The following is a 25,932-nucleotide window of genomic DNA, read 5'->3' as shown; positions in this document are numbered from 1 at the left end:
TGTGCTCTCTCAAAAGATTGGAATATGTTCTGAGTGGATTGCAAAAGTTTTATATATAAACTAGAGAGAGAGGGTTTAGGGGGCTTTTTTCCTGTTATTTTCAGGTTACCTCTAAGAAATTCTCTTATAAAAGTCACAAATAGTCTATTATCTAATCCGTTTCAACAGGATAATATAACCCTATATAACAAGTCTTCCTTGGTAAGAAAAGATTATTGTTTTTACTTAAAAAGAGTATGTTGATATCCCAGGAAAAAAATGAGATGAAAGTGTAATAAATACATTCCAAACATATTTGTTTCCAAAGTATGAGTAGAAATACCGTGAACACTTCATGATAAATTAGTACATTTTAAAAGGCAGAAAAAGATAATATACTGATATGTGAAGCTTTAATTTTTCTTGTTGTTTTACTTACACTTGTCTCTGGAAGTATCATCTTCCTTGCTGTGGCTGAAATATTTGTTTATAATGGTTTTATCAAATGTAGAAGGTTGTTTTGGTTAGATCTGTACAAAACCTTTTTTTTCCTCCAGATTGTTTTTTTTTTGAAGTTATAAATGGGTTCTGTAGAGTTGTCAACATATTATTAAAAGGAGAGATTTAAGATGTCTCAGTTGTCCAGGGATTTTGTACTGTGGCTTTTATTTTACCATGGAATATTCTAGGTGAGACAAAACATGACTTTCAAACTCAAACATTTTTTTCCCCAGAATGCCTCCAAACTCCGAAGTAACAACCCACAAGCCTAGTTTTTTTTCCTTTTTTTTTTTTTTAATTCTACATTTTCTTCACAATTCTTTTTTTAATCCCTTTGCCTGTGGATTTCAGTCAGAGCCATATAACTGGGTCATTCATGATGCACCCTTCTTCTTCTTGGCATTAGTATTCAGTTTAACAGCAACACACAGGCATTTCTTGCTCTTTATTGCTAATCAAAGCCACTCAGGTTGGTGCAATAAGCTTCTTAGCAGTTCAGGGGTTTGATGATAACCTTTTATAGTCAGTGTGATCATAGTCATGGTGATAGGAAGAGCTGAGTAACCAGCTAAAGGAGGTAGCTCTTTAGAGGTTGGCTACTACAGTGTATTACCTCTTTTTGTGTTGTAGAGCTCCTTTTGTTTGGGACCTGCTGTTTTCTTTGACCAAGAATGACAGCAGATCCCAAGCATTGGGACTTAGCACCAATGTGGGCTTTCTTAAACATGTAGTCTGGTAATGTGTGCATCATAGTCACTTAATCTGTATCCTAAAAGTAACATTTAGATTTGAGATTTACGAGGAAAATCAATTGGACTTCTCAACACGCCTATTAAAAATACCTAACTTTAGATCCTTCCAAGGAGGAAGACTTTATGTGAAGGAATTGTGCACCTCCATTAAACTTTTAATAACTAAACATGTTTGGATACCTCTCTTCTGAGAATATTCAAAACTTTTACGTAGAAGGCAAGAGGGAGGGAAGATCTGTACAGCAGGGCAGTTATGATATGAAGGGTCACTCTCATAAACTCATTGCAGTGCTTATTTATTTTTTAACTGTTTTTTTTTTCCAGATCCTCCCATTATTCTATGGGCAGTCGAGCTTTTTCCCATGACAGTATTTTTATACCTGATGGGAGAACAGAGGGTGAACAGGCCATCCAAGCAATGTCACAGGAGAACGTTTTAGGAAAAGTCAAAACTCTTCAGGTAAGAAATTTTAAGTGGGAAAAATACTTAAAATGTGGGAGAAAAGAGTCTCCAGAATGTGTTATATGTGCATAAAGATGGTTTGCTTTTCCAATAGCCTTCAGGAAATCTCTCAGCCATATTAAGTTGTCTGGCCAAAAGCCATGTAATTCAGATAATCTGCAGAAGTTATAGATTTTGGTCTTGAAAGTTACAGCAGTGATGCTGCAAACATTTCTGCAGAAATATCCATGTCTTGTGGAACTCATTTGAATTGAACTCGTGGTTTTAGTGTGTCCTGATCTGTATGCCTGAGTCCTACAGATGTGGTATTGAGAGAAAAAACGAGAGTAGTGTTGGTGGCAGGGAATGGCATGTAGAGTGAGAACTTCTTTGTAAAGCTCATTTCACTATACATTTATATATTTTACATTCTTTTCTCCTTTTTCTCGCTGTCCTTTCAATGACTCTCATGAAAGGTGGATTTGTTTATCTCTCCAAAGCATAAACAACATATTTGGGTTTTGCTTCTAAACAGCTTTACATGACCTGCTTTTCCTTCTTTTCCAGAACTCTCTCCCATTAGCACTCTAACTAATTTTTTGCTTTTTTTGTACATCTGTAAGATTCCCATCTCTGTGCCTTTCTAGATCTTGAAAGAGCTGTCCTTCAGAAGCACATTGCACTTTATTGCTCAGGATGCTGACATGTCCTGTCAAAACGCTGATAAATTTTTAATTCTGTGCAAGTGCTGTTTCTCTGAGGCTTACTACTAAAATACCATTGATTTCTTTTACCTCCAAAGTCTACCCATGGTCCATCTTTTCTGGTGAGTGAGAGATCATGCTCAGTAGAGAGCTCTGACCTTCAGGATTAAATTGTTCCTGCTTCCTGCTGGTGCTGTAGGCAGGCAGAGCAGCTGAACAGCACTGGCTGTGCTGACTGTAGATGAACTCTGAAGTAGAAACCATGCTAGGGCAGCTCCAATTCCTCTGTGCTGGTTTTTCAGCTTAAATTTCCCTGGGCGAGGTAGATTCCATGCATGCTACTTTCCAGTCTGAAATCATTGTGTTTAAAATGACTGCTGACTCTGGGCAAAGACAGGAGGTAGTTGGGCCTGTTTTGCAGTGTCCTTTCAATGCAAAACCAAAAAAAAACCCCTCAGCTTCTTCAAGGAGCTGTGCCCTCCCTATCTGTTGGATTTGTTGTCTTGGATTCCGTATGTTAGCTTTTCTATGAATAACTTTTCATTTTTAGGAGTGGCTTTTCTTATTTCAAAACTCAGCTTAAAATTCCCAATGAAAATTATTGCCTTCACTAAACTGAGAGACCCAATAAAAAGTATAGTTATTGCAGTTGCTAACAACCATCTTCACTAAGCACATGGTAAATCAAGAAAATTGAAGCAAAATACTCCCCTTTGAAAGTCACAAAATAAATAGCCTTTGCATAAGCCTTTTTTTGTTGTGGTTATTTGTATGTATTTTAAGGGGAAGTATTGTTTCAGCTGCTCGAAGTCAAATATGTTCTTGCCTTTTTGTTTAAAACTGAAGGATGGTAGTTCATTTTTGTCATTTTAGTATAGCTGGAACCCAGCCTGTAACATACCCAATTCATTTTCCACTCTACTGATGATGGTGAGAGCAACTCATTCATTCAGAAAGGAAATGAATAATAAATTGTAAATGATGCTTTTAGCTATTTGTGTGTTTGCACAGAAGTTATATATTCGTCTAAATCTCCATGGATTTTTTTTCATAAACCCTTGGAAAGGCTCCCTATAATAAGACTAGGGGCTACCTCTTGTATCTGTAAAAATTGATGCCCAGCATGTAACTGTCCCAATTTCCCTAGCCATGATTTCTGCAACTGATCCCTGAGTTTTAGGACAAAATCATGCTAAAACCCCATTGCACAATTTCAGGTTGACCTTACAGTTGAGTCCCAGGTCTGATGAGTTATTTTGACTATTGCTCCTATCTGAAGGTTTTATGCATTCCATACGCCATCCTTTTTTCCTGCTGTAGTATTCTATGAGACAGCATTTGCTGTGTGATTTCTTGTCACAGAAAACACTGATACTCAGTCTCCTGTTATCAGACTTTGTATCTACTTTGAAGACCCTTTCTGTAAGCTCACTCCAACTGGGAACGTCTGTATTTCTTAAACTGGTGGAATAACAGGAGACAGTCATGTCTTCTGGAGAGCACTCTACTCCTTAAAGCCAGTTCTGAGGCCTGTTCCCAGTCCCAAGTCATTACTTTGCCACCAGCATTACTGTGGTTTTGCCCAGGCTTGTATGTCACAGTGGAAGCACTGCCCTTCCAGTTTCCATTCACCAGCAAGATGCTCTTCAGTAAGGAGTCGTTGCCAGGATTAAGTGCCTCCTGCTGACTCTGGATTTGCTGCATTCAAACAGAGATCAAAAGCTTGGCAAATTTTAACCCTTTTCAGGATTTTTTTTGTATGGTACAGTAAACACTCCTGGAAAACTTAAATCTGTTTTTTTTAAAAGTCACCATGCTTACAAGCCTAGCAGATAGCATGATGAAAAGGGTTTTGAAGTCAGAAAAATGATGCAAGCCATTTAATATTGATGGTGCTGGATATCATTCTGAGAACTGCCAAAGTGTTTCTCCCCTCTCGCTTCGCCTTTCTGCTGATTGTGGAGTGTTGATGAACCCACAAAAAATGTTGTGTAATGGTGCAAACTCTGTAGTAGTCTGGGCATCTGGCCAGCATGTGCACTGTTTCAGCTTCTTATTATGGGAATTCTCTCTTTATGCTTATGTGTGCAAGGTAAACCAGTTCTTTGTAGAATTGCCCTCATTTGTTTTTATTGATTTTAAGATTGGTAGCATTCATCTTATCATGCTTTCTGTAAATGGATTTGGTTATGTTCAAAGGTTTTAGTGTGTGCTAGAAGTCAGGCTGAGAAAAGCCCGACCTCTTGTTAACCTCCAATAGCCTTTGTGTATCCTGAAGTTATTTCATGTTGGCTCAAGCCATCTGCTGTCATAAAAGAAGTCTTTTCCATGTCCTTTGGATCTGTTGAGATTTATCATTACCTAGTTTGTAATATCCAGTGTAGAAAGCCAGCCCGAACCTGCCCCCCCAAAGAGGTGGTACCTAGGCATTGGTACTCTTAATGCTGAACTCTTAGTTTCTGGGGATCTGTTGCTCTGCTTCTCATACAGGACTGTGAATGAGACACCAGGAATGTTTAAAATGTAAATCTGTCAGTGTGTCAGAAAAAAAAATAAACTCTGGGAACTTGGTTTTACATCCTTGCCTTTCATAGGTTAGTGGTTTTTTTTTCTTCCATCGAAATGCCTTAGAGCTACTTCCTCATATTTTGTAGCTATGACTCTTCTTCCTACCACTGATATTTGCCAGAAATGGTCAACAAACGAACAGAAGACAGTTTTTGTTTCAGACTGCAAAAACGGCAGCAAGTAAAATGAAACCTTGTTTAGAACATTAGTATCCTGAAGTGTCTAAGCCATTCTCTCCCTTTTGCTGTGACAATACTGTGGTGTGGTACTGCTGCTGCCTCTGGAGGCAGGAGAACAGCTTGTTCTTTGGCTCTTGCCTTCACTGAAAGTATTTTGGGTCATCTGGCATCTGTGAGGCTGCAGCAGTCAGCTGCAAGAAATATTACAGGTTGAATACGACGTATAGCTTATGGCATTTAGAAACTACAGGGTTACCTCCTTTCTGTTTCATGTGGCCATGTGGCTTAAAACAAACAAACCTTCTGCTCTGTAAATTTATAAAACACTCATTTATTACACAAATATTGATCACGATAAAACCACTTCTTGGTCAAATACTAAAGGACCACTTTTAAAATTCACATTTCCCTGGCTTTCTGATGATGAATGTCACTGATCATTTTCTTCCTATCAGACCTAATAACTGTTCACTTTTGGATTCCATTTCTTTTAGTCATTAGCATATCTTAGCTAATGATCAAGCCAGTGTTTCCCCTACTGTGCTGGGGACATCTGTACCAGCAATTCCCATCGTTGCTTCTGTTTGATATTGCACAGATCTCAACAAGTCTTCAAAGTCATTTGCGGTACCTCAAAGCTCTTATCTTTTAACTTGATGCTCTGCATTTTTCAGAATTGGGAGTGAATTTTCACTGCATGATTGCCTAACTTTGTATTTCTTACAGTTAATGTCTTTGTTGCTAATATTTTCTAGTGCCACTGCAACCTAATTGTTTTCCTCATATTTGAAAATTGGTTTCACTTTATAAACTGAATTTATTTATTTTTTTCTTAATCATTCTAGCATTTCTTGGGCAGATTCTCTTTTACCTATGATCATAGTAAGCCCTGAAAATGAGCTTCTGTTTCCTTCCTTGCATCTGCCTTGCTTGAGGAGAGGCTCTGGTGACAAATGCCACTGATGCAGTATCTTCAGGCTTCTGCAGAAAGTCTTGCTCTTTACACAAGTCTCTCTAAGTGGTCTATTGCCACTGTATACTAAAATCTTAATTTGTGTCTGGACTCGCTGCAAATACACATCTCTAGAAATCCATTTACAGTATGTTTCTTCACCATTCTTCTGTTTTAGACTCTCCCCAAAACTTTCTTCAAGTGTAATGCATGAAATAATTATGTCCATCCAATCCCTGTTCGTCCACCCCCTGGCCTTTGCCCTGTTCCGCCTGCCGACCTGCCCCTCGGGAATTGAGTCTGGGGGAGTTTTGGGACCCCCTCTTCCTCATCTTCATCTTCTTTGGAGTACTTACAGTTCTTGGAGGCTTTCCAAAGTCCTGGGTTTGAAGGTTGCTTTGCTTGGGTGATATCTTGTTGTCCAGGCCAGGGTGCAGATGTTCTTAAACAGAATTAAGGCCTACCTTGAAAAAGAGACTGAATACGCTACTGGAATTTAGGGGGAATTGATAGGGAATGGGGTAATAGGGTTGGGTATATGTAACTGCTGTTCTAAAGAGTGAGAGAGATACAGTTACATTTAAAACCTACATTCACTACATAACTACTTCTAAAACCTATAAAAATTAAAAAATAAAAAAAAAAATAAAAAAAACCTGAGGCAACAAAACCCTTGGTGAAACACTTGCCTTTACACTATGAGTGCACTGCCAGTAATCCAGGTGGGAATAAAAGTCTGCCATTCAGAACTGCCCACTATGCCAAAATGGTGTACGATATAAATTTCACCACTTTCTGCCATAATTCAAATGAGCATAAATAACTTGTCCATAGTTTCACAAGACAGAAATGGGAGAAGTCCTTTGGAGAATTTTTTGTGCTTGAAAGACAGCAAAGCCAGAAAATAACTCCACAGTCCCCTCCTTCCTAACTGAGAATGATTCCCTGAAATATTTCAGGAAGAGAATGTATCAATACATGTTCCTTACTCCATTTGCTGCTTCTAGAGAATTTCTTTTAACTCTTTTGCAAAAATTCGCTTTCAAAGTCTGTATGGTATGTGTCTCTGAAGTAGCCAGAGCTGCAGTTTCTCTAGCTCACTCTATCAGGGGACAGATATTATATGCTAGTTATTTTATTCATCTTACACTTGATGTAATTCAAGAGTACTTTCTTGTAACCCTTGAGAGAAGATTACTTCAAAAAGAAAAATAAATGGTGGGAAAGCTCTTTTATTCATTCATCTACTGCATGTTCCCTGCCTGAAGTTCTTTGTGCAACAGCGGTGAGTGGCCTGAGCAGACCTGAACAATATACAGGAGTTTGTATATTGTTCCTATGAGATCAAGCATCTAAAAGAGCTGAGCTTACCCTCCTTTGAGACTTTGCCTCTTCTAAGGCCAGGTTGTGCCAAACCCTTAACATTTAAACCTTATAATTAAACATTACAATAAGGATATCTTTCAGAACTGCAGATGTATGAGATGCAGGGTTTGGGGGCTGGAGAAAGTTGCCTTTTGGGGTAGTTTTAGTATCCCGGTGTACATGTGGCTTGTAATCATATTTCTTTGCAACAATAAGGCATCATAATTAGCTTTTATAATCAAAGTCTTAACCTAGAACTTAGATTAAAAAAAGAGATGGAGTGTTCGAAGTTCATGTTAAGTTTGCAAAACTTGGCAACACTGTCAAGAACTCAAGTTGATCATCCAAAATCAGAAATCACGTAGCAAATTCTTGACCTTGGTCACTTTGTGGTGCATGCTGAACTTGTCTTATTTTACTCATAATATAAATACCTGCTTATCACTGTTGTTGGGTTTTTTTTCCTTTTTTTGTTTTTCAGCAACAGTTGGCCAAGAATATAAAATTTGGGCAGCCTCCACAAATGACAGTTTCTGCAAGGACAATGGGGGAAGCAAACACTAGTATAGAAGAGGATGTGTTGCTCAGCAGCCCCATGGAGATTGAGACTCAGCAGGTCACAGTGATCTCAGGCAGTGGTAATAAAGTAAGCACTTCAAATTGATGTGTCCATGGCATTATAGCAGTATTAAAGCAGTAAAATTCACTGGGCAATAGCAGATGTCTCCAGTGAGGCGCAGCAGAACTCACTGGGCTGTTTCATGTGGGAGGGTTCTCTCAGCTCGTCCTTCTTGGACTGGTGGGAAGCATGCTCTTGGCATCCTGATCCAGGTCACACAGATTTACTGGTTTGAGTGTTTACTCTGAACTTCTAGCAATGTAGACATCATTTGCAGTGTAGCTGGAAGACAGGAGAATTTTCTGAGACAGAAAATATCTTGAAATATGGCCTTCCGGGCAAGGAGAGTTGCTCACAGCATCAAATGGCAAAAAAGAAAATCATTGCAAAATGAGAGGGGTCTGGAGCCTAACTCTGTAAAATCCTAGGTCTTAGGGTAAGTATCTATATTTCTCATGGACAGGAACCAGAGGCAAAGAAGGGGGATAAGCATTCTGTATGCTCCCTAAATCCAAATGTCCAGTATAATTCAAATAATTCTTCAAATTATTCATGAAGATTTTGATATCAGGAACTGTGGGCATTCAGGCATCCAGAAGAGACTTGTTCAGACAGCTAAGAAACACAGTGAGTGAGGAAAGGTTTCTGGAAATCCTCTAAGGCAAGGCTGGTCCTGTGTGCCACTGTAATGCCAGCAAGGAGCACAGGGAACAGAAGGACATCCTTCTGTGCCTGGAGGAGGCTGACTTTGTGCCTGGGAACCTTTGGAAAAGGCATGCAGCAACCCATCATGTACATGCAGCCCTTAAAATCCCGACGGGACAGCAGGGCATGAGCCTCCACTCGTGTTCACTAACACTAGTGCTGGCCGTGTGAAAGGCAAAGGCAGGAAGTGTCCTCTGCAGCTCGTGCCTATATTCAGCCAAACACACAGAAGGCAGATTTATGGCCAAGGAGGCCAAAATTCTTCATCAGTCTTTAAGGGGCAATACAGCTCTTCTGTGACCACTTCCTTCGTGATTGTGGTCAGATCTGTCAGGGAGCCAGGCATTTAGGTAGGACTTGCACACTCACACCTCTCCCTCGGCAGTCTGGGAGGATAAAAATGAAGCCAAGGTAAGGTATATTTTTTCTGCTTCACAAATACTCCCTTCTGAAGTAATCAGTTAAGGTGAATCAAGAGCATCCTGTGTGCCTCAGCACAAAATACACAGGTGGGCCCATGGACAGGTTTTGGCTCTTTACCCCATGTACCCTGGTACTAGGTGCAAGTCTGTGTTTGAGACCAACATAGATTCTCTTCAGACAGCCTTCTGATGGGTCCTGTAGGAGACACTAATGTCACCTTGTGACCTCCAGCTTGAAGGAGACAATAGCTCAAGCACGAAAAAAACATTACAGTATTTTTGTGTAATAAAGAGGGAGAAATTCAATCCTTACCACCTACTCTTTTAAATATTACATTTTAAAAACAAAATGACCACTGCTTTGCATAATTCTTTTTCCAAATACTGAAGGAGCAAACATCCCTACTCAGAGACAATTGTAGACACAACCAAACCAACTCTATGTGCGTAGTGTCAGTCAGAGCACTTGGTACTTTCATTTCTGCACACTACTCGTTACCTGTGTTATCAGAGATAATCAGGGAAATTAGGGAAGCATGGCAGCTTCCCTAGTTTCTGCTCTTGTCTCTTCTGTTGGCCTTGTAACTCCTCGGTGTGTCTATCTGCATAGGTCCTGAGGGATGGGGAGGCTTCTGTCAAGAATTGGTGGCCAGGACCACATAGTGTTGGTCTACTTCGAACAGGTTTCCTGTGATACTTTGTGATTTCTGATTTTCCTGTCTGAGTAACTTGGATCAATAGCAAGAGTTCTGGGTTTAATTTAACCTGTATTTGTGAAGCTGATTTTTTAGGTTTCATACTAACTATCAGGTGTGCCTGGTGTAATGGGATCCCAACATTCATTAGGTTATGAAGTAATACTGTGATAGAATGATTAAAACCAATGTTTCTGGGTGTGATCAATGCTGCTTCAGCCTCTGTGCCTTAAAAATTCCCTGCTGTGAATGGCTTGGAGAGGGACAGTAGCTAAAGAGTTTGAGTACTCCAGGCTTGCATCACTCTGTGGGGACAGTTAGCTCTGTAAGAAGAGGAGTTGTCAAGCACATGGAGTTGAAACTCCTTGCAGCAGAGATAATGCATAATCAGGTTACTATATTTTTTCCTTATGCGTAGGTCAGAAGAAAATAAAGTTGTAAGACCTGACCAAAATCCTACAGAACTGTACTCTTTGTTTTGGAACCTGTTTACCTTGTTAAGAAAGCCTGAGCGTTTTACCTTTTGTAGTAGTGTTTTGTAGCAGTAACTGCCTCTGTGTAGACAGCAATGATTCAAGGAGTAGCAAAGAGAAACTCATAGCATGTAGGAACAAGAATTGTTTATCCATCAGTCCTGTAGTGATAGGAAACAGGGTAAAAATCCTATCCTAATATGCATGATTTCACAACTCCTTTGAATCATATTTATTAGATCCTTTATATTTTAATACATGTCTGTGGTAATCTTGTTTTCTAGCCCACTGACACACCAGATTTCTTGAGAATGCTAAATTTGCCTGGAACAGGACATGAAGTGGAAGAAAAGGTAAAAAAAACTCTTACACTTGGTTTGCACTGAGTTACATTCTGGTTTGAAATAGCAGAAACCTGACGGTTTCTGTTTTTGGACATATTCCATTGTTTCATTGATCATCCAAGATTTTGTAAATGTTGTGCAGTTTTGGGGCTAGTACATAAGCAATAACTAAGATTGAGAAATCTGTAAGAGCTGATTGCAGGAAACAGCAGGAATCGGTCTCTGCCAGTCTTGCAACATTCCTACATTTGATGTATTAATCACAGAGTTATAATTTTCATAAGTACTTCTACTTCTTTGTTATGCCTGCATGTAATTCAATAAGCATATGCAAAATGTTCCTTCAGCTTTTAAGTAATTGGTTCCATGATTATCATGTGTTTAACCTCAGAAGATTACAGAGCTGTCTTGAAAACAATGTATGCGATTTTCTTTCCTTACAGAAGATGTTTTCTCCCTTCTATTTTTTTTTGTCTGTCTTTTTTTTTCCATTTGGATTATGCCAAATACAAGTCTTGGGATGATAGCGTGGTGACTTATGGGGGAGACTGATGACAGGCTCACGCTTACACGCCTAGACATACAGTTCCACTGTATTTATTCATGAGAGGAATCTCACTGAATCACTTTGCTTATATTTGCACTTTCGGAACCCAAGTATTTTGAAGGGCACAAGAAAAAAAGCACCCGTCAAGTTAATGTTGTCTTATTTTATATTTTGCTATTTGGTGCTTGCTTGGACAACTCCATATGACTGTGGAGGGAAGGTTTTCTGCAGGCACTATGCCAGTCTGGCATCCCATACTGCAGTCATCTCCCATGCAGATAATACAGTTCTGTACCTGTTCTGTTATAATGCTTAGATAAGTCAATCTGATTTCCTTTTGCCTAAAGTGTTTAATCTAAATTATTTAAAGATGTAAATCTTTTTTTCACAGTAAGCAAACTTTAAAATGTCCCAGTGTTTGATATTGCTTAAAACCTTGCCTGTGCCCTTCCCATTCCCAATAAGCTCAGAGTGGTGCTAAACTGTGAAAAAACTTCAATTAGAATGGTATAAGTAATTTTAATGTGACAACTGTAAAAATGTGTAGCACTGAAAATGGGAAAATATTACAGCTGTAACTTTCATGTCCAAAGTTTGTGATTTGTGTAATTGAAAACCAGGGTTTCAAATCTTTTCTGCTAGTAACTCTTTGAATTCAAAACTCCAAAGGTGTGCATGTGTGTGCATGCACGCGTATTGTTAACTTGTTTATTTATTTATTTTATGGAACAAATACTTAATAACAGTTTCTTGTGTTTGTGATACAAACAGGTCACTCCAGTCAAATCAGCTCGGCCAAAAAGACAATTTTCCTGTTCTGGCACAATTGAAACAATCAATTTGGATTCAGTTCCCCAGGCTGTTGCTCGTCTAGACAACAGTGCAGCTAAGCACAAGCTGTCAGTGAAGCCAAAAAAGCAGAGGGTATCAGGAAAGCACAAGAGACTAACAAAGGTATTAAATCACTGGCCAAACAGCAAGACAAGGGGGATTACTTTTGAAGCTGGGTAAAATAACCATAACTGAGTGCACCAGGAGCTATAGACATAGGAGTGTTATTAACTTAAGATGCGATTTACAGTGTTACTTGAAGTCAAGAGAGAGACCTACAGCTGAAACATGAGCTGGAGAGAAGATGCAAAGAAGTTATAATATTGCCAGTTGAGACAAACACTACTTAAACCTGAAGTAATTCCACCTGGATTTTACACTGAGAGAGCTTTCTGAGTCTAGTTTTTCTAGTAAAATTTTTACATCATAGAGGCCTGAAGATATCTGCCACTGTTAATGCAGCTCTGATATAGGCAATTAGTAGTGCAAAACTTGGTTGGGAAAAAATTAGATTCTCTAAAACTGATGTGGGTTCTGACAGGGAAAATGTCCTATAGGAAAGAATAAGACTTAAGTAATGTAGCTCTTGCAACAGCTATAGAGTGAATTATCAAATTCTAGCTTTGTACGCTTACTGCACATTTCTTGTTTTTTATCCTGACATCTTACTAGTGCTTGTAAATGAGACAAGACTACTAAACTACACAGGGTTCAGGAGAGGCCACTGTCCTTTCTTCTGCACCGCTGTATTTGCGTTTATCACTCTTGCAATGAAGACATTAAATTTAAACCTCTTGTTTATACAGAATGGTTAAGTGGAGCCAAATGATGGCTTAAAAAATGATAGCTAGACAGGACATTAGCTGAGCTGTTTTCCTCAAGGGAAGTGCTGGGAAGTGCTCTTCAGGTACAGCTCATCAGACCACGTTGCTACAGAGACAAGGAGTAAGCTGTGAAGAAGATCCGCAGTTTGTTGCCGGTATTGCACCCACATGCCAGGGCTGTAGGGCAGGCATGGAGAACCAGTCAGTTGACCAGATGATCACAGAACAGTGCAATATTCCTGGGGAGCTCTAGGTTGGCTGTCCATGCATGTTCCCACGGTTCCTGCAATAGTACTGGAGTCTCAGCACAGCTAATGAGGAAGATATCCTGGCTCAGGATTTGTGAAAAGTAGCAAATTGTGTTTTCCTGAGCAGTGTTCTTTCCTGGCTACCATTGAGACAATTGCTCATCTCTGCAGGCAACAGCTTCCATCTCTGCAAGTAAGAGATAGATTTGCCATGAAAGAACTGGCAAAACAACGCCCTTAAGCAGGCATTAATTGTTTCAGGCTTAAAGGATGGAGTTCTAAGTAGTAGAACAGGCTTAGGAAACTTGTGCTCTATTCCTTGGACTTCTGTAAATTTGAAAGGTCAGGTCTCAGTGTACACCAAATGGTGATTCAATATTTAGCATTATACTGTTATCACTGTTGGGATGTTTTCTTTCTTTTAAAGGCTCTCATCAAAATAGGTGAGAGACATGAGATCTATGATGATGTGATTCATAAATTGGGGTGGGTGTGTTTGCTCTGGATCTAAATCACTGTTCAGAAAAAAGTGGTTTGCATTCGCAACTCTTTGATCACTATAAAGAATAACAAGCCAATAGGCAATATTCAGTAACTTCAAACATGTCTTTTAATTTTAGGGATCACAAAGTTTAACAATAACAGAATTTGAGCCAGAGGACCTGGAAACTCAGCTGTACGAGGACATATATCCAGGTTATAATGGACACTTCATAGCAGACAAGCTAATCCAAGGCAGAAATGAGCAGAAGCAGCTTCAGCTTGCAGAGGAGAAAAGAATTGAAGATCACTGGGGGATCCTTGAGGCTGAAAGGATAAGACAGATTGTAGAAATGGATGAACAAAGAGAAATGGAAGAAAAAAGGTGCCAAGAACTTGAACAGATGCGTAAAGAACAGGAGAAAAGGTGTTGTGAAGAAGAGATGAGGCAGTATCTCCTCGAGGGAGAGATATCTTTGGAAACAGAAGAGCAAACATGCTATAAAGAGGAGAGAAGACTGACAGAGACTGAAAAGAGGCAAGAGCTGGAGAAGATGAGGTGTCAGGAACTGGAGAAGCAAAGGCAGAAGGAGTTGGAGGAGCAACAAAGTCAAGAGCTGGAGGTGCAAAAGCTCAAGGAACAGGAGGAGCAACAGAGACAAGAGCTGGAGGAGCAAAAGCTCAGGGAACAGGAGGAACAACAGAGACAAGAGCTGGAGGTGCAAAAGCTCAAGGAACAGGAGGAGCAACAGAGACAAGAGCTGGAGGTGTGGAAGCTCAAGGAACAGGAGGAGCAACAGAGACGAGAGCTGGAGGTGTGGAAGCTCAAGGAACAGGAGGAGCAACAGAGACAAGAGCTGGAGGTGCAGAAGCTCAAAGAACAGGAGGAGCAACAGAGACGAGAGCTGGAGGTGCAGAAGCTCAAGGAACAAGAAGAGCAAAAGAGACAAGAGCTGGAGGACCAGAGGTGCAGGGAACGGGAGGAACATCAGAGGCAAGAGCTAGATGAACGGAAGCACTGGGAACAGGAGGAGCAGAGACATAAGGAACTGGGGGAGCAGAGGCATCAGGAATGGGAAGAGAAGTGCAAAGAGCTGGAGGAGAAACAGAGACAAGAGCTGAAGGAGCAGAAGAGGATAGCGCTGGAAGAATTAAGGCAACACGGGACTGAAAAAGAGTGTCAAGAGGAAGAAGAAAGAAATTGGCTGGAGGAACCAAAAGTACTCAAGGAACAAAATAAGGAAGAAATACAGAGAGGAGACCTAGAAGAGAAAGAGCTTCAAGTCACTGAAATAAAACTGAAGGAGAAAGAACCTGAGAGCCTCAAAGAAGAGAAGAAACAGGAGGAACAAAGGCATTTGAAGGAGAAAGGAGAAAAGACAGATAAGGAACAACCCCAGCAAGTAACAGACAAGAAAAAGAAACGGGAAGAGCAGAGGAAACACAAGCTCATAAAACAAATGCACATGGAAAGTTCAGAGGGTGTGCCACAAGATGAACTGAAGCAGCAGAAGGAACAAAATGGACAAGAATGGAATGAGCTGAAAGAGCAGAAGACAGGCACAGAAGGACAAAATCTTCAGCAAACCCAAGAAATATCCTTGGAACAGCCACAAGACAAGGATCAGTTCTGTTCCAGAGGGGCTGATAGGCATCCAACAGAGGAGAAGCTCCAAGAAGGATCAAGAGCCCAAAATCTCAAACAGCCAGAAAAAGGGAATAAAACAGCAGAAGAAATGCTAGCCCAGAAACTGAAGAGAGATGTTGAAGCTCAGGAGCAAAAGCGCATAGGGGAAGAACTTCGGTGGCAAGAGGTAGATGAAAGACAAACTGCATCCAGACCCTTCACATTTCAAGTGTCTTCTGGAGATAAACAGATCATATTTCAGAAAGTAAATCTGAGTCCTGTCACACCCATCAAAGGAACAGGACTCTCTTCTCCATCTGTCAAAGACTGCAGGGTGCACACCATCAGTAAGGGCTCTCACACCCTCCCATCATCTGCGTGTGTGCCCCACACAGCTATTTTGGTTACTGGAGCCCAGCTGTGTGGCACAGCAGTTAACCTGAACCAGATTAAGGACACGGCTTGCAAATCATTACTTGGCTTAACAGAAGAGAGGAAAAATGTGGAAATTCCTTCACCAGAGAAGTCCCAGAAAAAAAAACAGGATCTCAAACCTAGCAGCAGTAAAATTAAACATGCTCAAGAGACATTGAACAACCAGGCTGTACTAGCTGAGTGGGCCTCTATTCGCTCCAGAATACTGAAGAATGCAGAAAACAACAAATATAATGAGAGAGACCGAGTAAGTGCCTGCAGGCACAGTGACGACTGGACACCCCGAGGACGGGGTGCTCCCCATGGTAATTTAAGGAAAACCCTTTCTGCAAATGCAAAGTTCTCAATAACACCAGCATGGCAGAAATTTTCAGAAGTTTCAAAAATCAATTCAGACCCTGAGAATGTAAGTGTGGCAAAAGGCAATGAAACAGTGGCTGTGGGGAGAAACACTGCCTCATCTGCTGATCTGAAGGAGGATGTGGCTACCACTTTTAAGGATAATTTAGTTGAAAAGGCTAAGGAGAAAGTGGAAACCCATAGTGAAGTGACAGACAATACAGAAGGCTGCAAATTTGCAAAAGATCTTCCATCTTTCCTTGTTCCAAGTTTTCCTCATTCTCCAGGTAAAGAATTACCTAAGCCAGAACTTCCCAGTGCTCTGGAAAATCAGCAAAATAACAGCACAAAAAAAGCAGATAAACCGTCCCCAAATGGAGAAGAAAATGTTTCTCCTTTTGGGATAAAGTTACGAAGGACAAACTACTCTTTACGTTTCCATTATGATCAACAAGCAGAGCAAAGGAAAAAGAAAAGATACAGTGCAGGAGACAGTTTTGACGGTGTGCCTGACCCACTCACCTCAACAGAAGGTGAGAAAGAATCCACTGTTTTTGCTCCACAAGAGAGTACTTCCCCCGACGTGGGGAGAGCAAATGTCCCCGGTAATTTAAAAGACTCTTCAATTACTGTGACTGAGTTTTCACAGCCAGCGGGCACACCAGTGATCCCACCAGCCACTGGCCAGAGTGCTTTACCTGCTCAGGAGAAACCAGCATGCAAGTCAGTGGTCCCACAGAAACCTGCTATAGCTCCGAAGCCCACCAGCCAAACCCCACCATCATCTCCTCTCTCTAAAATGAACAGATCAAACCTATCTGAAATGCTGGGGCAAAGGGTGGCTAAAGCTGAATCAGATGGTGGCTGGAGAAAAGAAGACAGAGCAAATGCAGTGCAGCCCACACCATCTGATGAGTACAAAAATGAAGAGGAAGAAATCAAAGAAAAGAAGTCATTTTTCCCATCTCTAAGTATTCCATGGAGAGAAAAAAATGACAAAAAGCCTGAGCCATTGAAGAAAGGTATGTATTTTTCAAAGCATATTTAGCTATTGTTTGCACTTCCAAAATGAGATGTTGAAGGTCCAGAGGAAGATGTTTGATCTTAAGCTATATTTTTTACCTGGCATGTTATTTGTGGAGGACCATTACTTTGCTTAGGGTTGTCTGAATGAGCAGGAATTCCTATCCCCACACTTTAATTCAGAAATGCACAAACTCAGTGTGACTGGTGCAACCTGCTTAAGAAAGTTAATTTCAGGGAGGTAACAGAAGTGTGTGAGTGTGTTTTCCTCGTAGAGATGTTACCTGGTTAGTCAGGGGATGGACTCTGTGGTCCACATGTAATGGTGTCAGCAGAGCAGAGGGTGTAATTTTTAAAATTTACACTCTATTGTTTCTATTTTTTAGGGAACTGTTATCTAGTTTTAAAAATACTAAGATTTAGGTTCTCTTATCCTGGGCAAATATCTAACCCAGCATAACTGAGCGTGGGAGTCTGCGTTTCAGAGCTACTCTTCAGTAGTAGAAACAATTACAGTAGTCATAGTGACTCTTTAAAGAAAGGCTGAAAGTAGTAATCTGTACAAGAAAGAAAGCCATCCTTTCAGCATAAGGACACCCAAAAGAGAAAGGCAGGAATTCAGCATTTCATTGGGAAATCCCAATTTTTTTTCATTCTTGAATTTTGCAAGCATCAGAACATGTCTAAAACCATCTCTCAGCGGAACTGCTGCCTTTTTTTTTTTTCTTTTCAATTTTTTACACTTTTTCTTTTGACTTCCATTTTTTTAAAATGTGGATTTATGGAAACTAGTTGGAGGCATAGCTGCTGGATGGGAGAGCAGGTTCTGGGCCAGCTGAGAGTTTCTGTGCTCACTGAGCTCTGCAGAAGCACCTTTGCAACCCAGTGCTGCTCCCTGACACTCACAGTTCTATACCGGGTGCTAGCTCCAAATCCACCCAGAGCAGAGAAAGTCAAATGCTCAAGTGTCAATTTTAAAGAGTTTTTATAACAGAGGCTGAATTTACAGCGGTATGCAATTTTAGTCCCCTTCTTTTGTGTGAAGTTCAGACACTCTTCTTCCCTAAATTACAGCTGAAAAACCAGGGAACTGCAGTATGTAGTGGCTGTATCCCTTTTATCAGTTATAAACAATCAAGGCAAAGATATCACTTTCACCAAATATCCCACACAGTGCAAATATTTGTAGTAAATAAGGCTGTAATTCTGGAGTAGGCTTTTTCACAAAAAAAAAAAAAAAAAAAAAAAGATACATTTTACCAGCTGTATGAGTGTGTCAAATTAGGTCTTATTCCTGAGGCATAAAATCTTTTTCAGGATTCTCCATGCAGTCCACAAGGGTCTGTGACTGACCTGACATTCAACGGGCTTACCTCCAGTGTTTCCACAAGGTACAGAAGTTTTCTTGAGACAAGAGATGTGCATTACTCAATCAATTCTTGTCATATTTTCTTTCAGAAAAGCCTGTCCTCCAGAGCAGGCACTCTTTAGATGGCTCTAAATTGATGGAAAAAGTGGAAACTTCACAACCGCTTTGGATTACATTGGCACTGCAAAAGCAAAAGGGATTTCGTGAGCAGCAAGCCACAAGGGAAGAGAGGAGACAAGCCAGAGAGGCAAAGCAAGCAGAGAAGCTGGCTAAAGAAAATGTAAGCAATCTCTAGGAACCTGCTTATTAACAATACTGATACCATGATTATAACTGTTAGCTAATTTTCTTATGCAGAGCATTTTTTTAATGCTTTGTTTGTAAGATTTAATAAAAGCTAAAATGACAGTGAGTAAAAAGTAGTCTGAAAGTCCGGAGTTTGCTTTTGCAAAACCAAGACCTCTAAGAAAAAATACTTCACAACAATGTGACAATTTTACTGTAAACTTTTATGATATCTGGTGGTAGTTAATGGCAATCATAAGCAAAACCACTGTGCAGGTGATGGAACAGAAGAATTGTGTGCAATGTGTTCTTTTAGAGCTTGAGCAAATAAGATGTTAATGCTTGGGGAATAACAGTTGGAATACACCTTTATAGGTGAATATTAGTAAGTCTGAATTTATTTTTATTGTTACATGTAGTATTTGGATAAAATACAGATAAATGAAAGAAATGGACAATCATGTGATACATCCAAATGCCTTAAGCAGGCACTGAATTCAAGTATCACTTCTTTCCTATTCTCCAAATAGTTATTTACTCTCTATGTTAGTAAGGAAAGCATTTCCACTTACAGTACCAAAGTGATGCTACACAAACGGTGATGCTGTATATAGATATCCCAGATGGTAAACAGGGAGATTACATGGATAACTAAATATATTTCGATGTCTGTTATGAGACCCAGATTTCTGATGGATATATGCACAACCACTGATATAGACAACTGGTAGAAGAAAACCAGTGTGTGTGAAGTTGCCTGTAGATGCACAGTGTGTTTCAGTGCTGTATTTAATGGGCAGGGCTGGCTCAAACTGTTCAGTATTTTGACTGAAGTGACAACACGACAAATTTAACTTTGGGGTGGTTTGTTTTACAGTCTCTAATAACTGTTGGTTCTAGAAGTATCAGAGTGTTGTGATCCTTTGCCAAAAGGGAAGGTTAAAGAAAGGCCAGGTGATGAATGAAAGAACCAAGTGTGTCATCTCGAACTTGTAGCCATTACATGACAGACTGTTTCTCATTTAGCAGTTTTCCTTCTCTGTTCTAGGCTGCTGTAAGTAATCAGTCAGATAATAAAAGTAGCAGCAGCAAAACGAGCACACTGCAGAAATCTACAACTCAAGAAGGGGAGAAGAAAACTGAGACTGCTGTGTCAAGACTAGAAAGAAGGGAGCAGCTAAAAAAGTCAAACACCCTTCCAACTTCTGTGACAGGTACAGTGAGAGATTCAAATTCACTCTAGAAATATTGCACTTCAGAAATGGTATTGCATGTTTTGGAGAAAGTGAACACATTACTTTTTTCTCCTTATATAGTACCCCTAGAATTACAAATGAATTTGCTTTCAGCACAGAACGACACAACTTGTCCCTGTCTGATGTGCTGGCCAGTATGCTGGAAATACATAATTTTAACAGGTTTTCAGCAGGTTCCCCAGTTATTAAGGCTGCCCTACTGCAGTTCCTTACAATTGCCCCAGTTCAAGTCAACAAAATTAGGCTGTCTCCCCAAGCCATATCCAACAGTATTTTTGGAACATGACTAATGCATATTAGAGGGATCAGATTTACTGTAAATTGAAATTGCAGTACTGTTTTGCCTTTAGGTTGGGGGTTAGCACAGAAGTGGAATGATATTTAACTTCTACAAAATGTATTTGTGTAGGAAATGAAGCATGTTGTGTTCTCACACCTCCCACTTTGTAAAGGAGAAATATTCACCCCACAATATTGGAAATGAGTATTCCCATTTCATTGAAAAATGCAAAAATGAATCAGTTCAGTTGAAGCTAGCCTGTTATCAGTCAAATATTTGGTATGGAAGGTTGGAACCAGAACCTACTGCTTTATCTGTCACTTCAATTAAGCTGAAAAAATTCCATACTCAAAAGGCAGGCACACTGAAATAAATACTTCCCCACAGGGCATAATATTTGGGGTGGTATAAAGTGATTGTTGAAAAAGAAACTTGCCTAATATTTCTCTAGCTAACAGTAGTCCTAGGCTAAAGGTTTTGGGGAAGAGTACAAATAGGTGTTGAAGAAACCTTTTTACAAGTTGCACAGTAAATATCATGGGCTTCTTTGAAAGTAAATACATGTATCAGTTGCATCTAGTCAGTACCACTCCAAGCCAGGAACTGTGGAATGGAACTTTTGAAAGCAATGAGGTGATTCATTTATCTGATTTGTAACAGTAAAGGCTAACCCAGTGCTGCTCCTACACTACAGACTGTCCCAAGCTGAACAACCCCTATGCATGCCTATATTCAGTTGTTCAGCAGCTGGATGTTCACACTGCAGCTGCACACCAGAGCAGATATCCCTGAGAATTTGCAACATCTTGGGTTGGACTAGAGGGCCTTTAAAAGTCCCTTTCAACTCAAACCGTCTCACATAGATTGCCCAAAATTTTCATGCTTTACAGCATTTTACATGTGCCTTTACAGCATTCCTGTCAACCTGTAACAGGGCTCTATTGCAACCCTACTCCAAAAGATTCAGCGGTGTGATGTTATGCTGTACATGGTCAATTCCAGTGGAAATCAAACTCCAGCACAACAGATGATGCCAAAGTAGACCAAAGAAGGGTCAAACCCCAATTATCCAGGATCAGTCTGTCTGCACTAGAACGAGAGTTCAGGGGGAAATTGAGGAGGAATTACCAATTGTCAGTCACCTAAAGTGAAATAACTCTATTGGCCCTAAAGGGAACAGTGACTGGATTTCCCTGTGATTACTAGCTACATTTGGAGCCAGGCAGCCATTAGCAACTACAGAAATATCTATATACAAGTATTTATTTATTATGGATGACAAGACCAATTTGGGTTTCCCACAGTTAGAAGAGCATTTAAGACAGAAGACCAGCCTAGGACATGTTTAAAATGAGTTTGCTGAGTTCTCCTTTAAGGACATTAAAAACACCCAAAACTTAAAAGAAGGTGTATTTCAGACTTGCACTTGAGTCTTGTACAACAGGAACTGATAAGAGTGTCTAACCTTTAAAATAGCATAAATTACCATAGCATTTAAAATAATTAGCTTTTCAAAGTATCCATCTACAGTAGTAGCTGTGCTAGGGTTCATTTACTTACAGATAAAAATATATGATTAAAGACGTAATAGAAAGAATTGATTTCCGCTAGAATTGACCATGTACAGCATAACATCACACCGCTAAATCTTTTGGAGTAGGGTTGCAATAGAGCCCTGTTACAGGTTGACAGGAATGCTGTAAGGCATGTGTAAAATGCTGTAAAGCATGAACAATTTTTGGCATCCATGGAATTTTAAAGCTTTTAAAAACATTAAAAACCTGAAAATGAAATTCAACTAAAGGAATTTGGACTGAATCTGAACATTTAATAAAAAAAAAAATCTTTTTGGCTCTAAAAAAAGAAAATGTGTAAAGGGGAGGATGAGTGAGGAGTTATTTTGTAACTATGATTTTTAGAGTTACTCCATAGGTTTCAGACAGGACTCATGTCTATCCAGGTTGCTTTCAAGGGCATTCACTGTCTCAGAATTAATCTTCCCATCTGGCTACTATGATACATTCTACAGTTCTGCTCTGTGAAGTTGCTTCTTAGAAATCAGTTGTTTATTCAACACATTTTCTTGCAGAGACAGCTGTTTGTCTTAAAGATACTACTTAGAAGAAAATGTGTCAAACAGCTAATGGAGAAAGCAGGTTTATTTCTTTTTCAGGATAGTCTCATGGGCAGGGTTAACTGAGGCAGGCAACTATAGGACCACTTTCTTCTCTTAGTTTATTTAAGAACACTAATCTGAAGAGAGACTTTAAATCCTATTGAATGCAGTTGGCTTAAACATGTGCAGCAGCTGCGTTACCAAAGAGAAAAAAACCCCTAGCTTTATTTCCCATTGTTTGCTATGTTGCAGATGTAATTAAAATAGTTTATGTAAAGAGGAAGCCTGGCAAATTGGAAATGTTTGGCTCTCCAAGAGACTGAAAATTTTGTCCCTGTTTTGTGAGTTGGATTACTTGGAGTCACCTCTGAAAAAGGAAATTCAGCTCCTCCTCACTTGATTATTATGCAAATACAGTAAGATTTACCTAAAAGTGTTGGAAATAAATATCAAGTGTTGGTTCAGAATATAGAATCAACAACAGTTAAGGAGGCATGATCTGATACTAAGTTTGGTTGAGTTTCACAGAATATTCTGAGTTAGAAGGGGCCCACAAAGATCATTGAGTCCAACTCTTAAGTGAATGGACCATAAGGGGATCAAACCCACGATCTTGGTATTATCAGCACCATGCTCTAACCAACTGAGCTCATCTTCACATATAAGTGAAACCTTTAGAATCCTGCAAGAAAGCACAGGGTTCAACTAATGTTTTTGTCTTTTTCCTCTCCAGTGGAAATTTCAGATTCTGTTCCATCAACCCCACTGACAAAAGAGGTGGCCAAGAGATTCTCTACGCCTGATGCTAACCCTGTGTCAACAGAACCAGCCTGGCTTGCGTTAGCCAAGAGGAAAGCAAAAGCCTGGAGTGATTGTCCACAGATCATAAAGTAAACTGTAAAACTACATCTCTATTGCTATTAATTGCTTTCTTTTATTTATTCTGCATTTTACACATGACAAAATTGAAAATGCATGTATGGAAGGACTGAAAATTGAACTGATTACCATTTTGCTCTAGCTCACTGTTAAGCCTACTCAAGTCATATATTCCATTGCTTTGACAAATAGCTAAATGAGGTCATGGCAAAAATTTCACAGCCAGACTCTCAAAAACTTAAGAATGCTCAGATACTGGATGTAAATTTTAGTGAGTATCATAATAAGGGCCAGAACTTCAGTTCAGATGCTTCTTAAATTCTGTGGGTACTCAGTTCTGGAATTTTAGATCTCTATACTTTAAACGAGATCTCAGAATTTTTTTTCAGCAGTCTGTTGTTAAAATTAAGGCAAGATGCATGTTCCCTTCTCTTATTCATAATTTTAAAAAAAATGTTAAACTGTATGAACTGTCAGTTCTGCCTGCTATTTGAAAGCTTTTTCCCTAATGAAGAACTTCGGGATATACCGTTCCACATGCAAATAATAAGCAGAAAGATGGTACCATCCAAATGCCGAGGTAATTTCTTCCATTGTAGTATTAATATACTACATCTATATTCCCTCATTCCTAGGAAAAAAACAATTAATCCTACTTTAAAAACCCCACAGTTATTTAAGCAAATATCATTAAGTTTTCAAAAAGAAGCCAAGAAGTCAGTGTTTCTTCTGGTCATTTAAATGCATCACTGTTTGTGCTTGGCCATATTTAAGATGCATAGAGACAGTGATTGCAGATTACAACTTTAAATCAATTGAATGACTGGAATTAAACTGTTCTACACTGCAAATGTAGCTATGGAATTTGTCTCGGTAAGTTCCCACAGGAGTAAGACTGGCAGAACTGAAGTTAACTGAGAATGGAAAGCTAAGTCAGTGAGAGTCACAGGAGTTTTAACTCGGCATTCTTCCCGATTTTACTCCCAGTTTTACATGCAACTTCAGGTAGTTCAGATAACTTCCTGTACTTTGACCAATACAGCCAGATCACTTCAGAAAAGGTTACTTACCCCATCTCAGGTATCTGCTGTGGCAATTGAAAACTTTATTACTTCACCTAACTAAAATAAAAATGTTCACTCCCTCTCTCTTACAAAAAAGGATAAAGTCCAAGATGTAATAAAGATGTCGCTATCCTCAACATCCCATAGAAATAGCTAGGTCTGCATTTTTGAAAGTCACGCTATTAAATAGTTCACTTGAGTTTGTTTTACAAGGAAGACTTTAAAAAATCTGTATGTCTCCTTATAACCATAAGGCTTAAAAGAACCTTTAAGCCTACAACATCATAAAAGGAGACATTTTCATAAAATGAAGACATATCATTATAGAATGATGCCACATATGCTTCATGGAAGTGTTTTAGCCAAACTGCTGTATGCAGCATAAGGAGTAGCACTTTATGCAGAAAACAGAATGAAACCTGCTGTATCCTCCTGTTCACAGAATCAAACAGCAAGTCATTGTTGAGTACAGCCTTTCCCACCAAACCAGTGGCTCCCTATCATGGTTACAATAGCACAAACACAGTGGATGTGTTAGATTGAGTAGATATGCAGCAGCAAGATGGGCTTTCTTGGTCAAAAGCCATCAGTTTTGCTCAGTTTCATATTTAAAACAGAATCTCTAAAGCAACTTTTTACTGTTAATATAAGTAATTAATACGTTTTAAACAGAAACAGGGCAATGCTGCTCTCAAATGCTTAGGGGAAAAAAAACCAATGTCTTCAATATCTGAAGAAAGAATTGGCCCCTTAATTCTTCTTGCTCTGCTAGCACCAGGAATTAGTGCATCTTAAGTTAAATTTAAGGTTTTTTTCCAAGTTTGTTTGCCTGCAGTACCTATTTGTAATTTAAACTGCCTGAAACCCATCTTTACAATTATTTCTTGGAGGGGGAGCCAGGTAGACATACAGAGAAGGAGAAGTAAATCAGGATTAAAAAAACTGGTACTCTGAAAAGCATAGCAAAGTTAGGTGCTATTGTGCATGACATAAGGATGCAATTTTCCAATACAATCCATTTACAGCACATAGAATAAGTTTTCATTAAGGATGGTCTTAAGCTGAAGCTTCAAACCAGAGGGTTTTTTCAACCATAAAGGTATCTAGTGTAACAATGGAAACTGTTACGTGCAGTACTCGATGGAAACATTTCTGAAGTGTACACGTGCAACAGTGACATTTCATGTTAAATTAACAAAAATTTGCACTAAATACCAACGAAGTGAAGTGTTACTTTGCTTTAGCTTTGTTGCAACCATTTCTGATAAAGTATTGGAAATCTGTAAAAATAAACCCAGAACATTACTACCCAGCTTAAAACAGCAAAAATATTTTAAGAACTGAACAAGCCACTATGTAGTATATTGTCTCAAATTTTTGTAACTTATACAAACACAAAATACCATTTCTTCTGACAAGGTTATATATGATTAACCTCTATGTTCATATAGTAATGTATAAAAACTATAAGATGTACAATTGTGGGGTATTCGTTGTGTACTTTTTTAATTTTTCAAATGTTTTAAAGTGCAATTGTTTATTATACTAATGTCATTTTAATTCTTATTAAACTATAACCCAGTCAAAATTATCTAATCGATATATGTACTGTGTGTCTCCTTTTGCAAA

The 25,932-nt window shown here is 39.3% G+C and overlaps 1 protein-coding gene across 10 annotated transcripts in view; it reads left to right on the top strand.

Moving 5' to 3' along the window:
- Window positions 1-25,899, top strand: part of CRACD (capping protein inhibiting regulator of actin dynamics) — a 125,986-nt gene extending 100,087 nt beyond the window's left edge. For all 10 annotated transcript variants that reach the window (XM_039378566.1, XM_039378567.1, XM_039378569.1 and 7 more), the window contains 8 exons: window positions 1,557-1,692; window positions 7,924-8,088; window positions 10,641-10,709; window positions 12,019-12,201; window positions 13,771-17,053; window positions 18,513-18,703; window positions 19,757-19,922; window positions 23,094-25,899. In XM_039378566.1, coding sequence (XP_039234500.1) covers window positions 1,557-1,692; window positions 7,924-8,088; window positions 10,641-10,709; window positions 12,019-12,201; window positions 13,771-17,053; window positions 18,513-18,703; window positions 19,757-19,922; window positions 23,094-23,254 — 4,354 coding nt within the window. In that variant the 3' untranslated portion in view covers window positions 23,255-25,899. The remainder of the gene's footprint in view (window positions 1-1,556; window positions 1,693-7,923; window positions 8,089-10,640; window positions 10,710-12,018; window positions 12,202-13,770; window positions 17,054-18,512; window positions 18,704-19,756; window positions 19,923-23,093) is intronic.
- Window positions 25,900-25,932: the final 33 nt, after the last annotated feature.

The sequence above is a fragment of the Pipra filicauda genome, unplaced genomic scaffold (assembly GCF_003945595.2).
Source record: "Pipra filicauda isolate LSUMZ 115617 unplaced genomic scaffold, ASM394559v2 scaffold140_size2443280_pilon, whole genome shotgun sequence".
Taxonomy (NCBI): Eukaryota; Metazoa; Chordata; class Aves; order Passeriformes; family Pipridae; genus Pipra; species Pipra filicauda.
This window is presented reverse-complemented; position numbering and strand designations above follow the sequence as displayed.